Consider the following 16,081-nt stretch of genomic DNA (forward strand, 5'->3'; position numbering starts at 1 on the left):
CCGGGTTCGACGCCGGCCAGCGGCGGATCCGGCGCGGTCCCCCTCTGTGTCCTCTGCCAGCCCCCCGCCCCCCGCCCCCTCCTCGCCGCACTGCTTCCTAATTTAGTAACAGCAAACAAAAATAGGCGCAGAAGAAGAGAAGGGGGGGGGTTGTGTGTCGGAGGGGAACACGGTGTTGTTTTCGTGGGACAGGCTTGGCAGGGGAGCGTGGTCTACAAACAGCGCCCCCCTCCTTCATTCACTCACACTGCGCTCCTCACACTGGAACACTTCCATTTGTACAAAACCTGCTCTGCCTAGACAATGCACTCCACTTTATAGTTATAGTTATGTAATAACTACAGTGAAAGGTAAAGGTATTATTATTGTAACTCCTGGCCAGGGATTGGACGTCCTACACTATTTTAGTGTCATGCGTGTTTGTCATCATCACCACACCATCAATACTTTGCTGGTCATGCAAAGTAAATGAAAACTGTTGTGTGATAGCCTCCCAGGGTAGGCAAGTGTATCCCTCTGGTTTCCCCTGCCTCACTGCTCAAGAGCGCCTCCTCTGGATGATCTGGCATACGCAGTCTGCCCGAGCTGCCCGTACATGGGCTGTACTCCTCCAGGGCTACACCCGCTTTCTCAGGTGTGTAAAGACGAATCATCTGTTTGCACACCACTCCTAACCAGTGGGATGTTGAAGCAATGGGACATTGACTACTGCCCCCCAGTAGAACTTGTGGTACTGCACTTATCGTTTCCATACAATGACAAGGTTTGGACAGCGCGCTTGCATTAAGCTCTTATAACCCTTAGTAACATCATACATTTCAGTGAAATTCACTGCGTTGGGATGTGTACATCAGGTGGAGCAGGACTGACCTGAGGTCAGCGTAAAGCAGCTGTTCAGCTGGGCTTCTCTGAAGCCATCCTCCTGACCACACACTTTTCTTCTTTTCCTTAAACTCTTCCTGCTTGCTGTACAGCTTGCGCTCATTTAAGTGGGTTCAGGCAAATGTGTGTCTTGGGCAAGAAATTGCAGGTTTGAAGCAGAGTATTGACAAAATAATAACTGCTAATTTTCAGTAACTACAGAGTGTCTGCCAGCAATCTTGGGAAGGCTACCTGAGGGGTGAGTGGGACGTTTGTATGTTTGTCCTTCCAGTTTGGTCGTTTCCCACAGGGAGACAACTTGTCTGGCTCGGTATTTTGCGGAAACGTTTTTTTTTCTTTTGCCCTTATTTCGATGGCAGGTGCGTCTGTGTTATTTTCTCACAGTTTTTGCTGTGAAAACCACCTTCCTGTCTGAGGTCGAGGGTGACATTTCCACAGTCAGGGCATCCAACAAGAGCGGCTTTAACAGAGCAAATGGAGTCCTTTATGTGAGAAGCATGCAATTGGGGCTGAAGGCAAATTTACCAGCAGTTAAAGCACCTCCCTCTGGAGTGGTTTTCCACACCTCTGGAGACTGTCATAAACGAGCAGAAGTGTGTAGAAGCAGAGGGGAGAAAGGCCGGGGTGGGGGACCGCCCACTTCCCAGTGGCCAATGGCACTGCCCGTGACTGCATCCACAGCTGCAATTCTCTGTCTCCTTGTTTTCTTTCTGGCCTCACTGAACAAAATGACCTTCAGTGTTGGAAATGAGCGCAACTTCTTTTTTCAAATGGTTGTTGTGAAATCTCTGAGTCAGAATCCCGGCCTGCCACTAACTGCTCACCTACCTGGGGCCTGCTCAAGCCCTTCATTCCCTGCTCATGCCCTTCATTCCCTGCTCAAGCACTTCATTCCCTGCTCAAGACATCCATTTCCTGCTCATGCCCTTCATTCCCTGCTCATGCCCTTCATTCCCTGCTCATGCCCTTCATTCCCTGCTCAAGCCCTTCATTCCCTGCTCATGCCCTTCATTCCCTGCTCATGCCCTTCATTCCCTGCTCAAGCCCTTCATTCTCTGCTGATGCCCTTTGTTCCCCACTCACGACATCCATTTCCTGCGCAAGCCCTTCATTCTCTGCTCAAGCACTTCATTCCCTGCTCAAGACATCCATTTCCTGCTCAAGCCCTTCATTCTCTGCTCAAGCCCTTCATTCTCTGCTCAAGCACTTCATTCCCTGCTCAAGTCCTTTATGCTATTCAGATGGTGCCAACAGTTCTGCCAGTGTTGATGAGTCAAAAGTTGCTTTCTGCAGGCATAGGTTGGGGGTCAGATATAAGATTATCCAGAGGGAAATATAACTTATTTTCTTCAGCTGTCCTTCATTTTTAAACACCGGTATGATAAACATTAAAAACTGCACATTTGTTTTTTCAGTGCTCTCAGGCCTAAAAAAAATCTCCTGACTACTGAAGAAAAAAGCCTCTACATCTGATGGCAAAATCACCAAGTTTGCAACATTGGGCACCCAGCAGGCCTTTGAGTCCCAAGGAAAACATTGTGCTGTTAAAACAAACGGCTGTTTTCCCTTACCGGTTCAATTTCCAAGCCAGCGAGAATTTATTTGCAAACCCGACAGGTTTCATTTTGAATTATTTCAATCTTCACACATCATTTCAAGCTCTGAATCCCTTCTTCAGCCCTCAAGCCACATCGTTTCGCCTTTCATTGATCCCAAGACCTTCCCTCGCATTGAAGTGTTTTTGCGGTTCCAACTTTGCGTGCAATGTTTCCGTATTTATGTGGGACAAGTGTTTTTTTTTTAATGAAATGTAATTATGGCTCAGCTTTGGCTTTATGTGGGGAAAAAAACATGTTTTTAAAACATGTGTACAGCCATTCAAGCGCAGCATTTAAGCGAGAGTCGGTCCGTGAGTAGAAGCCATTACCTGCACAGCGCACAGTGACTGCTTGTCCAAGCGTTGGGACTGATTAAAGAAATGCAGTATGCCTTCTTGAGCCTGCCCATAGTCTTGAAGATATACATCTTCTGTAGCATTTATGCAATATTATGAGGAACAAATCTAGACTTGATAAAATGAAACAAAAAAAACCTCTTTCTTTACACCCACCCCTACCACCTACTCATTGGTGAAGCAGGCAAACATGCCACCAGTGTTGCCAGGTGCGGTTACAATGTGCGACTTTGGGCTTGTTTTTTTACAAGTTGCTTGCAGAAATGAGGTCGTGGGTTGCGTTTTTTTTTTTTTTTGGCTTGTTAAAAAAAATCTGGTTGCTTGTTTTGAAGTGTAACAAGCGATGCCTTTTTTCACATTCGTGGTTAATATTGCTTCATGGCACAAGCTAACTTGTATTAGCGTAAGTTTTGCTTTCTCCGTCCGTACTGTGCACAGAGCGCACCCCCCCCCCCCCCCCCCCCCCGAACCTCCACCCGCTCTACCCAGCCCACCAAAGCCCTTTTACAAGAAGCAGTCACTCTTTGACATAATTATCTGAACCCAGACTGCAATGCAGAAATCATGCTGCCTAACCAAAAGGATTTTTTAAAGACCACTTCTAGTTATTTTTCTTGCTTGATGTCTGTCAAGGCTAATTACTATTTCGAGGAAAGTTGCCTTTCTGCGTCTAAAATGGCATAACTAGGTCATGGGGGTTTAAGAATGGGGTGTAATTAAACAACATTTGTAGTTTTGCAGGTGATTATGAGGAGGCCATGAACATTTTTGGCCAGGTTGAATCGGGTTTAACGATTTTATTATCCTTGTAAATTTCTGGTTGAAGTTTTGTAGCCTGTTTTCAGAGTTGCAGTGAAGTTGCAGAGAATTTATTCCTCAAGGCAAAAAGTCAAACGAATAAGCGTTTGGAGAAAAATTAGAATTGCTTCAACAACCGTGTGCTTTGGCTTTTAGTAAGAGTTTATATGTCAGCCTTGATTATCCCATTGACAATGCTTTATTATACATCCATATATCTACTCTTATGATTATTCATAATGAACTGAAACCCAGTTTACGAGAGCTGGAGGAAATCTTGGGTGTAAACATTGCATAAGTGGTTTAGTACGTCAACAAAGGTGTCTTATTCTGACTCCTAGCATATATGCTAATGGACTTGCTGCTGCTGCTTTTCAGATAAAAACAACTATTCATGAGCTGACTGTGTAATGTTTCCCTGTATTTTAATTGATGCGTTTTTGTGTGCGCGTCTTATAGCAGTTTAAGAGGGATAACAAAAACAGTTTAGCTGGAGGCCGACGCGCGTGGAAACGAGCGAGACCCTACTTCAGCAGCATAACGGATGAGATGAGATAAGATGCGCGTTTGTGCGTCGCGTAACACCGGTTCATTCCAACCCTCTCTCGGGGGTTTTTTTCCCCCCTCACGTTTTGGATTGTAATTCGAGTTCCGATTGTTCCTCCGCTTATCCCGAGCGTGTTTTTTTTATACCTCGGAGTGGTGTTTATCTTCTGAAACCGTGGCCCAAATACGAGACGTAAGCTGAAAACAAATGTCCCCGTAATTCAGAGCAAGAAAGGATTCCCTGTCATTGCGCTCGGAATCTTTTGCTTGGTGTTCAAATTCCAAGATTAGGGAAAAGCTTTCGAGGCGACGTTGTCCTCTATTGTACAAACCAACGCTGCATGCTAAATTACCGACATGCTCAGTTAGCTCCTCCGTAATGTAAATTATTGTAATAGCCGTTTTTCAAACATCTGTAAAACATGCTTTTTTTGGGGGAAAGTTTGGAGGTACTGAACGCTTCAGCGTGGAGATTCCACTTACTAAATCAAGTCATTATTAATGTGAATTTATTTATCTTCGTAGCTGATCCACATACTCAGGTCAATGCATATCACACCTTGCAAGGAAGACCACTTCTACAGAGTAGCCTATTCTGCCCAGGCTAAGTGGCCTGGCCTTTTGGTGATGCAGTAATATATTACTGCACTGTGGACTGGGAGATCAGTGTTTGGGTTCTTTTGTTTGGCAAGTAAGTTCTTCACCTCCCCAAAAAATCTTCCCGCCTTGCTGTAATAGTTACCATTTATATGCATGTTAAATTTTCCTGAAATGACAGATTTTAAGCTTCAGCACCAGGCCTTCCTCGGTGGTACTGACAGTCAGAAATTGAGGTGCTTATGACACAGGAAGTCACGCTTTGCTCCATCAGCACACTCCTAATGCCCCTGGGCCCCTCTCTCCTCGGGCACCTGAGCCAAAGAATGAAGATATTAATTAACAGGACAGCCTGTCGGTCCTGTAGTGACACATCCATCCTCAGCAGCCAACCGCATGTGGTGCGTTCGTTACTCTTTTACTGCGTTAAGGCAATAAGCCACTACAAAATGGTGGCCGTAAGGCTAAGAAATGCATGCAGTCTGTTGTTTTCACTGGGCACCCTTGCAAAGGAGTGTGTGCTTCTGCGGGTGGTTACATGACACCCTCGCTTTGCAGTTTTCCTAACCCCCGGGCCTTGTCACACAGTTTATTATTATTATTATTATTATTATGCTGTTAGAGAGGTGGATATTTTCACAGACGCAGACATGGTTCTCTTCTTTCCTTTAAAAGGGGGTCCACTGCCTGTGCCCCACTGAGATTTAAAGGGCCGGTTCCATAATGGCTGTGCCCCACTGAGATTTAAAGGGCTGGTTCCATGACCTCAACCCCCCCCCCCCGCCCTTCCCCCCCAACTCCACTCTTCTGCCCCAGGAAATGGCGTAATAAATAAAGGTCCTGTGGAAGCTGAGAGTGCTGTGGGCCCTCTGGGGCCCTGTGTGTAGGCAGTACATTATTGGAATGTCAAAATTGAGAGGCCCCTGGTAGCCCCACCCACGGCCCCATTTGTCAGAGACGGTACCGGGCTGACGTGCAGTCTGGGGATTTTTCACAGGATGCTGTGGCATTGTCTTCCTGTTTCCTGCCTGCCTGCGCACCTAGTAGTGTCTCAGAGAAATACAGTCCATGATCTGACCTAAGGGGTTCCAAAGCTGTCGGCCGGGGGATCCACTGGTGATCGTGGAAAGGGATGGATCGTGAGATAACAAATGGGGAAAAAAATAGGTGTATGCAATACACTTTCCATTGATGATCAAACTAGTAAAATGTAGATCAGTAGATCATTAACCCTGCTAGTCAGACAAGGAGAAAGCAGAGAGGATCAGCTAAAGAGATGGGATCACAATCCAGAAAGTGCTATGATGGGGATCAAACCCAAAACTACACAGGAGACTTTTAGATTTGTATATGGCCACTCTCCAGACTGCACCACACATCTCACCAGACTAGTCAAATCTAGTGCTGATTATGTTACAGGCACTGCTCCAATTCCTGACCCGTTCTAATAGTTCAGGATAGTCCATGTGTCAGGATACATTTTAATAAGGAATGGGTCACAGGAAATGTGTTCACTTGTTAAGTGGGTTGTTCTTGGGAATCCCTGGGCCGGACAATAGAGGGCGCCACAAAGGCTGCTCCAGGGGGTGGGAGAATATTACCCAGGGCCTCTGAGTGTTGCTGAGCTGATCCAGGGCTCCTTTTTCTTTTAACACTGATCTCAGATCAGCCCCTCTGTCTCTCCTCACAATACCACCTGCCACAGTGGCTTTATTCTTACCACTCATCTCTCTCTCTCTCTCTCTCTCTCTCTCTGTGAGAATCAAGACTTCAAACATGCTTTTTGCAAGACAGAAACAAACAAAACGTAAATGTATCAAAAACAATAAATACGACGTACAGTCTTGCTCTTCTGTCTGTGAAAAGGAAACAACACACAGTCACTGCTGAGTGTCACACCAGCTAAACTTCACAAACCGTGAATCTTGACAGCGTGTCTGCGATTCTCCCTGCCAGTCTGTTTGTGCATTGCACATCTGCACATCTGTCTGTTCTGTCTGCCATGTGTGTGCGTGTGTGTGTGTGCGTGTGTGTGTGCGTGTGTGCGCGTGTGTGTGAGTGTGCGCATGTGTTTGTGTATGTGCATGTGTGTGCGTGTGTGTGTGTGTGTTTGTGCGTGCGTGTGTGTGTGTGTTTGTGTGTGCATGTGTGCTCGTGTGTGTGCGTGCGCATGTGTTTGTGTGTGTGCATATGTGTGCGTGTGTGTTTGTGCGTGTGCGTGTGTGTCTGTGTAATTAACTGGACTAGTAACTTAGGGTTTAAATCCCAGGTTGGGCACTGATGTGCCCTTGAGCAAATGGCGCTTAACCAGAACCGATTCAGTAAATATGCAGCCGCATGAATATGCAGCATTTAAAAATCTGAGCTGTGTGAGTGTCTGAGATATGGAGATCTCCTGCGCGGTTCAATCGACAGTAATAATAATAACCGGGGGTGTGTTTTATCTCTGCGCTCGCTCTGTACGTGCGCTTCGTTCCTCACGCTGCGTTTGCGTCCCCGCTCCAGAGATCGGGGACCTGCGGGAGCTGGAGACGCTGGACGTGTCCATGAACCTGCTGGTGGCGCTGCCCGCGCGGCTGCACCGCTGCCGCTCCCTGCAGTGCCTGACCGCCGACCGCAACGGCCTGCGCGGCCTGCCCCGCCAGCTGTGCCAGCTGCGCAGCCTCAACGAGCTCTCCATGGCCGCCAACCGCCTGAGAACCTTACCGCTGGGTGAGCCAGGGGGCCTGCTGGGAACAGGGAATCGATCAATTGATTAATTGATTAAGCGATTAATCAATCGATTGATCGATCAACCGATTCATCAATTGATCAATCAATCAAACAATCAATTAATCAATTTGCTAACCAATCAATCAAGCATACAGTCAACCAATTTACCAATTCACCTAGTAATCAGACGAACAGCCATCAAACTAACAATTATACAAACAACCAATTGGAATACCAATTTATTTCACCTTTCCTGGGGGATTTGCCACAAAGCATTTTACACCTCTATCAACCCTAGTGAGGTGGATAGAGCTGTCAGAGTTTTCTCTTTTCTTTGATATTTGCTATATTTATGGCCTTGCCCCTCCCCTCAGAAAGAGAAAGCTTCAATGCACCCCCCCCCCCATATTTAACCTCCCCGTTAAAAAAATTTGGGGTTCTCTTCCAAATGTTTCAGAAAAAGTGGTTGGGGTTGAAGTGAAATCGTTGTTTACCTGTGAGGAAAGAGCGGTGCCGATCTCTCTCGGTTGCGTTCTCTTATTGGCAGATGAGCCAGCCCCGTTTGCACTGCCAAATGGAAGTGCTTTTGGGGGCTATGGAAACGTGCGCGTGCGAACGCGTGAGCCAGCGCCCCCAATTCTGAAACAAAGGCCAACCTGCCTTCGGGAAGAAACAGATTATCTTGTCATTTAGATTTTTTAGGCTTTGAAACAGAAGGGCTGTTATTTGGAGGGGAGCTGATTTTTGTGGATCAATTTGTTTGGTTTTTAAAAAATAAATTTGTGGATTTATGGAGCATGTGGAACAAACCTTGAGGTGATAAAAATGGCATTAAATAGTGTAATGAAGACAACAGTATATATGGTATTTACAGAACATAGACTGATCTTTATTTGACAGATATATTTTAGACTTTCTTTATTCATGGTGATATGGGATGTATCTTTTCTATATGCAGTATATGTCATATTCCCCCATGTATTTCCCAGACCAACATTCAGCTTTCATAACTCCTCTCGTGTGAAAACTGACATTAGCTGAACCCGGATGGTGCGGCTGATCCAGGAATGCTGAATCTGGCTGAGTCCAGGGTGTGGCTCTGGTCTGGATCCTCCTGCGTGATTGTGGAGCAGTTTGGTTCCAGCACGGCTCGGGGGGGGGGGGGTCAGTTTTTGCCCAGGTGGGGGCACAGAGCCCCCTCCCACAGCAGAGTATTGGGGTCCTGCTGTTCCTCATTAGGCAAAGTGCGGTGCTTCTCTGTAATGCACAATGACAGTGAAATCCCTCCAGAGCAGTTATCCAGAAACAGGGGGGAGAACACAGGAGACAGGGCTCACATGTATCACATTTCCAGCACAGTGCTAGAGATCTACCTGTGTTGATGTTGATGTTGTTGTTGACATTGTTATTGTTGTTATTATTATTATTATTATTATTATTATTATTATTATTATTTTAGCGGGCAGCAGTCCTCTTGTCCTGGAGCTGCTTGCGATGGCCGCCGTGTGCAGGGGTTTCTCAGAGCTTCAGGTTTCTCAGAGGACTGAGCTGCTCTTGTGGGGCTTTTTGCTTTTTTTGTCCACACACCGTAAGGATTTTACACAGTACACACACAGTAAAGAGTTTACACAGTACACACACCGTAATGATTTTACACAGTACACACACAGTAAAGAGTTTACACAGTACACTCACAATAAAGAGTTTACACAGTACACACACAGTAAAGAGTTTACACAGTACACTCACAATAAAGAGTTTACACAGTACACACACCGTAATGATTTTACACAGTACACACACAGTAAAGAGTTTACACAGTACACACACAGTAATGATTTTACACAGTACACACACAGTAAGGATTTTACACAGTACACACACAGTAAAGAGTTTACACAGTACACTCACAATAAAGAGTTTACACAGTACACACAGTAATGATTTTACACAGTACACACACAGTAAGGATTTTACACAGTACACACACAGTAAAGAGTTTACACAGTACACACAGCGTAACGATTTTACACTATACACACACAGTAAGGATTTTACACAGTACACACACAGTAATGATTTTACACAGTACACACACAGTAAGGATTTTACACAGTACACACACAGTAAAGAGTTTACACAGTACACTCACAATAAAGAGTTTACACAGTACACACAGTAATGATTTTACACAGTACACACACAGTAAGGATTTTACACAGTACACACACAGTAAAGAGTTTACACAGTACACACAGCGTAACGATTTTACACTATACACACACAGTAAGGATTTTACACAGTACACACACAGTAAGGATTTTACACCGTACACACACAGTAAGGATTTTACACCGTACACACACAGTAAAGATTTTACACCATACACACACCATAATGATTTTACACAGTACACACACAGTAAAGAGTTTACACAGTACACTCACAATAAAGAGTTTACACAGTACACACACAGTAAAGAGTTTACACAGTACACACACAGTAAAGAGTTTACACAGTACACTCACAATAAAGAGTTTACACAGTACACACAGTAATGATTTTACACAGTACACACACAGTAAGGATTTTACACAGTACACACACAGTAAAGAGTTTACACAGTACACACAGCGTAACGATTTTACACTATACACACACAGTAAGGATTTTACACAGTACACACACAGTAAGGATTTTACACCGTACACACACAGTAAGGATTTTACACCGTACACACACAGTAAAGATTTTACACCATACACACACCATAATGATTTTACACAGTACACACACCGTAAATATTTTACACTGCTGTGAAGTGAAGCACATCGGTGATAATAATCACCTCAGCTTCTGGAATGCTCTTGGTTTGAGTGTTTAATTTTAACTGCCTGGATATGAGAAGAGGCCAGTGGCTGATGATTCCCCTTTAATAATTCAGGGAGCAGAGCAGGAGCAGTGTTAGGGGAGAGCAGGAGCAGTGTTAGAGGAGAGCAGGAGCAGTGTTAGAAGAGAGCAGGAGCAGTGTTAGAGCAGAGCAGGAGCAGTTTTAGAGGAGAGCAGGAGCAGTCTTAGAGGAGAGCAGGAGCAGTGTTAGAGGAGAGCAGGAGCAGTGTTAGAGCAGAGCAGGAGCAGTCTTAGAGGAGAGCAGTAGCAGTCTTAGAGGAGAGCAGGAGCAGTCTTAGAGGAGAGCAGGAGCAGTTTTAGAGGAGAGCAGGAGCAGTTTTAGAGGAGAGCAGGAGCAGTCTTAGAGGAGAGCAGGAGCAGTGTTAGAGCAGAGCAGGAGCAGTGTTAGAGGAGAGCAGGAGCAGTCTTAGAGGAGAGCAGGAGCAGTCTTAGAGGAGAGCAGGAGCAGTTTTAGAGGAGAGCAGGAGCAGTCTTAGAGGAGAGTGGGAGCAGTCTTAGAGGAGAGCAGGAGCAGTCTTAGAGGAGAGCAGGAGCAGTGTTAGAGGAGAGTGGGAGCAGTCTTAGAGGAGAGCAGGAGCAGTCTTAGAGGAGACCAGGAGCAGTCTTACAGGAGAGCGGGGGCATGTGGAGCTGGGGAGGGAGACTGATGATGGGGGCATCTCTCTCTCTCAGATCTAGGGCGCTCGCCAGAGCTGCAGTTCGTCTTTGTCGACAACAACGTTCACCTGAAGGGTCTCCCGTCCTCTCTCTACAGCAAGGTGATCGGCTGCAGCGGGTGAGCGATCGTCCTGTCTTCTCCTCTCTCCCCCTCTCTCCTCTCTCCTCTCTTTTCCCTTCCCTCTCTCTTTCTTTCCCTCTCTTTACCCTCCTCTCCGTCTCTCCTCTAGTCCCTGTTCCCCTCTCTCTTTCAGGTTATGCATCTTTGGTGGTGGCCAAACTGCTCTTGTTTCCTCTGTCGTCAGTACCATGATTCAGGGCTCTGTGCTGCAGAGATGAGTGTTGTGATCGGTTGTCCTGTTCCTGTAGTTGTTAGCCAGTGCAGTGATTGGCTGTCCTGTCCCTGTAGTTGTGAGCCAGCACAGTGATTGACTGCCCTGTCCCTGTAGTTGTGAGCCAGCACAGTGATTGGCTGTTCTGTCCCTGTAGTCGTGAGCCAGTGCAGTGATTGGCTGTCCTGTCCCTGTAGTCGTGAGCCAGCGCAGTGATTGGCTGTCCTGTCCCTGCAGTCGTGAGCCAGCACAGTGATTGGCTGTCCTGTCCCTGCAGTCGTGAGCCAGTGCAGTGATTGGCTGTCCTGTCCCTGTAGTCGTGAGCCAGCGCAGTGATTGGCTGTCCTGTCCCTGTAGTCGTGAGCCAGCGCAGTGATTGGCTGTCCTGTCCCTGTAGTCGTGAGCCAGTGCAGTGATTGACTGCCCTGTCCCTGTAGTTGTGAGCCACACAGTGATTGGCTGTCCTGTCCCTGTAGTCGTGAGCCAGCGCAGTGATTGGCTGTTCTGTCCCTGTAGTCGTGAGCCAGCGCAGTGATTGGCTGTCCTGTCCCTGTAGTTCTGAGCCAGTGCAGTGATTGGCTGTCCTGTCCCTGTAGTTGTGAGCCAGTGCAGTGATTGGCTGTCCCGTCCCTGTAATCATGAGCCAGTGCAGTGATTGGCTGTCCTGTCCCTGCAGTCGTGAGCCAGTGCAGTGATTGGCTGTCCTGTCCCTGCAGTCGTGAGCCAGCGCAGTGATTGGCTGTCCTGTCCCTGCAGTCGTGAGCCAGCGCAGTGATTGGCTGTCCTGTCCCTGTAGTTGTGAGCCAGCGCAGTGATTGGCTGTCCTGTCCCTGCAGGTGTGGCCTGTCTCCGCAGGTGTCTGAGAGGCTGCTGTCCGTCGCGCTCGGGGACGTGACCATCCCGCTCCCGGTGGAGGTGCAGGCCGTCGGCATGGAGACGGAGGGCGTGGAGCCCCTGCAGGAGCTGGCTATGAGGGCCTTGCACAGCGCACACCAGTCGAGCGCCCCCCACAGGGGTAAGAGAGTAACTACAGCGATGCCCTTCAGTCCCTCACTCACAACACTGTTTCCCATAATGTGCCAAAAGAAGTCCTTTCTTTTCAACTCCTATGGATTCTTTAAGAGGGTCTTTAATAATAATAATCATCACAATTATCCTAATAATTATTGTAATCATAGTTATTTTTGCATAGAGGATACCCAGTGTGACTTCTTGGCGATAATATATTTTTGTATTCCTGAGAGTAACGCTTGTGTGTTCTCCACTACTGTACGTCACTCTGGATTAGAGCGTCTGCTAAGTGTCTGTAATGTAATACGAAATTGTAAAGACTTCTTTGTACACAGCAGCCTTCTGTTTAACACGCTATCCATTAATCCTTTTACTGAGTTAAGCACCGTTGCTCAGGGGCTCAGAGCCTGGTGTTTGAACCTGAAGACCGAGTTACGGGTGCAGCTCCTTAATCTGTACAGCGCTGTTTACATGAAGTGGATGGTCCAGATCATAGGGCATAGGGCCCATCACGGAGGGCCCAGCGCGGAGGGCCCAGATCATAGGGCCCAGCATAGAGGGCCCAGCAGTTAGGGCCCAGCGCAGAGGGCCCAGCAGTTAGGGCCCAGCACAGAGGGCCCAGCGCGGAGGGCCCAGATCATAGGGCCCAGCACGGAGGGCCCAGCAGTTAGGGCCCAGCGCAGAGGGCCCAGGAGTTAGGGCCCAGCGCAGATGGCCCAGCAGTTAGGGCCCAGCACAGAGGGCCCAGCAGTTAGGGCCCAGCGCGGAGGGCCCAGATCATAGGGTCCGGTGCATCGGGCCCAGCATGGAGAGCAGCCAGCGTTTGCGCAGTCTCTCCCAGCGGAGCCAGGGGAGCGTTTACCACGCCATTACGCGCTAGGGCCTAATTACAGGTTTAATCAGAGGCCTATTAAACCGCATGCGGTCTGGAGCTTCTGCACGCCCCATAAACGGATGAGAAAGGGGGGGGGAGTCCGACCGCAGTCGCGCACCGGGAGCGAGAGCGGCTCTGCTCATCGCTCTCCGCTCTGCGATCAGGCCAGAAACCTGCTTAATGCGTCCCGCAAGGGATGGAGCTTAAAGATGCAGAAGAGCTGCAGTGCTGAGTTCCAGTTATTGGTGTGCCCCCATAGACTGGGGCATCATGCTGACTGCGTCGGTACTAACTCTGTCTGCACTGACTGTGTCGATGCTGACTGCGTCGATGCTGACTGCGTCTGTACCAACTGTGTCAGTACTGACTGTATCGGAACTGATTGCGTTGATGCTGACTGTTGGTACTGACTGCGTTGATACTGTGTCGGTGCTGAATGTGTCTGCACTAAGCGTGTCAATACTGACTGTGTTGGTACTGTCTATATCAGAACTGATTGTGTTGATCCCGACTGTGTCAGTACTGACTGTGTCGGTACTGACTATATCAGAACTGATTGTGTTGACCCCGCCTGTGTCAGTGCTGACTGAGGGTAGCAGCCTCTCAGAGCAGCGTGTACATGGCTGGGCGTCGGCCGCGTGAGGGTTGGGTTGGCAGGGATGGCCGCTATGCCCCTCGCACGATAGCAACTGAGCGGCCCTTGGATCTCTGGAGGAAGTTGCGGTGATTATTGTGCATTCCAAATACTTTTGTCCCGGATAAACATTTTTTTAATTAGGCGGAATAAAGCAGATGAGCGTTTTGAAGTGCCGTCCAATGGAAGTTACTGGCGAAAAGATCAACAGCAGACTAGTGCATGTGGGGTGGTTCTGCGTGAAGAATGACTAGGCAGTTAGCGTGTTGTCTGGCACGCACAACTACACATTTTCCCTTTCCATTTTTACATTTGTTTTGTCTCTTTTCCTGAACTGTCTCGGCCATTTCAAGCCCATGCAGATTTACACTGACCGTGCATGTGCACACACATGTTTGCGGACAGCAGAGGTGGACTACCTGTTCCTGGAGCTGACGTACTGCACATTCTCTCTTTCTTCAAGCTGAGCCTTTAATTGGACCGAATTGTTGGTTGCTGAGACTGTGAAACATTTTATACTTGAAAAATGTGGTCTGCCCTTTCCTGATGTGTGTGTGAGAGAGAGGTAGAGAGGGAGAGAAAGAGGGAGAGAGTGAGTAAGTGTGTGTGTGCGTGAGAGTGTGAGAGAGAGAGGGAGTGAGGGAGGGAGGGGAGAGAGAGAGAGGGAGTGAGTGTGTGTGTGCGTGAGTGTGAGAGAGAGAGAGAGAGAGAGAGGGAGTGAGTGTGTGTGAGAGAGGGGGAGAGAGAGAGAGAGAGAGAGTGAGTGTGTGTGAGAGAGAGAGAGAGAGAGAGGGAGTGTGTGTGTGAGAGAGAGAGAGAGAGAGAGAGAGAGAGAGAGAGAGAGAGAGAGTGCAGGCCAGTGTCTGATAAAGAACACAAAGCTTATTTTGTGTGTTTGTGCGCACAGCGCTGAGGGCTCTTGTTTTAGTGCTGAGTCTTAGAGTGCCGTTGCTGGCCCCGCGCCGGTCCGGCCCCTGTCTAGGTCGAGCCGACCCAGACAGGGGCAGAACCGCGACGTGAAAACCGGGGAGCCGGCGGGCGCGCCGCGGCAGTTGGAGCCGTATCTCGCGGGAAGCGGCGGGGCCCCGTCGCTAACGAGCGCCGCGCGGCCCCGTCCTTCGCCGCCTGCCGAACGCGTGGAACCCCCCGGCGGCGCGGCGCGTCTGCAGTCTGACGCCGGCGCCGGAATTAACCCGGCGGATCGGCCCACGTCTGGACATGGCCCCCGAGCCCAACCGGCCAGCCCCGGCTCCGATCCCACGCCTGCAGTCTGCAGCGGGGTTTCTCAGGCACCTACAGGCAGGAGAGAGAGGTCGTCTCCAAAGTCACAGATGAGCAAGGGAGGGGTGGGGGGAGTGTGGCCACGCCCTTCATCCGCTATTCCCCCCCCCCCCCCCCGGGACCAGATGATTCCAGGAAGACGGCGTTCTCACACCTCACTGCCGAGAAAACCCTCGAACCCTGACCGCTGACCCTGCCAAAACATGGCTTCATCTTCTACTGCACGTCCAGCTGGAGCTCCACGCACACGCCCCTGATGGAATCCATGTGTCTGTGTGTCTCCCTCCTTCTCTCTGTCTGTCTGCCTGTCTGTCTCTCCTTCTCTCTGTCTGTCTGCCTGTCTGCCTGACTAACTGCCTGTCTGTCTCTCTCCTTCTCTCTGTCTGTCTGTCTGTCTGCCTGCCTGACTGCATGTCTGTCTGTCTGCCTGTCTGTCTGCCTGCCTGCCTGTCTGTCTGCATGTCTGTCTGTCTGTCTGTCTGCCTGCCTGCCTGTCTGTCTGTCTGTCTGCCTGCCTGTCTGTCTCTCACTCTGTCTCTATCTTGCTATAAAACAGTATTATTATTATTGTACTGTATTGCTTGTGTTTAGCCCCTCTCATGAATCTGGAAGCACTTTTATGGCGGGGCAGGAGCTGACTCACCTCAGCCGAGGCTTCCATTTGGCCCTGGAACACTGGCCACACGTCAGCCGAGGCAAAGAGAGGGATTCACTACCAGCGGGATCATCTGACAGCCAGACTGAGAGAGAGGGAGAGAGAGGGAGGGAGAGAGAGAGAGAGAGAGAGAGAGGGAGAGAGAGGGAGAGAGAGGGAGAGAGAGGGAGAGAGAGGGAGGGAGAGAGAGAGAGAGAGAGAGAGAGGGAGAGAGAGAGAGAGAGAGAGAGAGAGAGAG

At 48.8% G+C, this 16,081-nt stretch overlaps 1 protein-coding gene across 3 annotated transcripts in view; it reads left to right on the forward strand.

The window, feature by feature from the left end:
* The window catches only part of LOC118214959 (leucine-rich repeat-containing protein 28-like), a 27,371-nt gene that overhangs the window by 7,854 nt on the left and 3,436 nt on the right, over positions 1-16,081 (forward strand). For 2 of the 3 annotated variants that reach the window (XM_035395271.1, XM_035395270.1), the window contains exons 6-8: positions 7,283-7,489; positions 11,072-11,174; positions 12,225-12,403. In XM_035395271.1, coding sequence (XP_035251162.1) covers positions 7,283-7,489; positions 11,072-11,174; positions 12,225-12,403 — 489 coding nt within the window. The remainder of the gene's footprint in view (positions 1-7,282; positions 7,490-11,071; positions 11,175-12,224; positions 12,404-16,081) is intronic. The other variant, XM_035395272.1, reaches the window with a different exon arrangement.

Source organism: Anguilla anguilla, chromosome 16 (genome assembly GCF_013347855.1).
Source record: "Anguilla anguilla isolate fAngAng1 chromosome 16, fAngAng1.pri, whole genome shotgun sequence".
In the NCBI taxonomy this organism is placed as follows: Eukaryota; Metazoa; Chordata; class Actinopteri; order Anguilliformes; family Anguillidae; genus Anguilla; species Anguilla anguilla.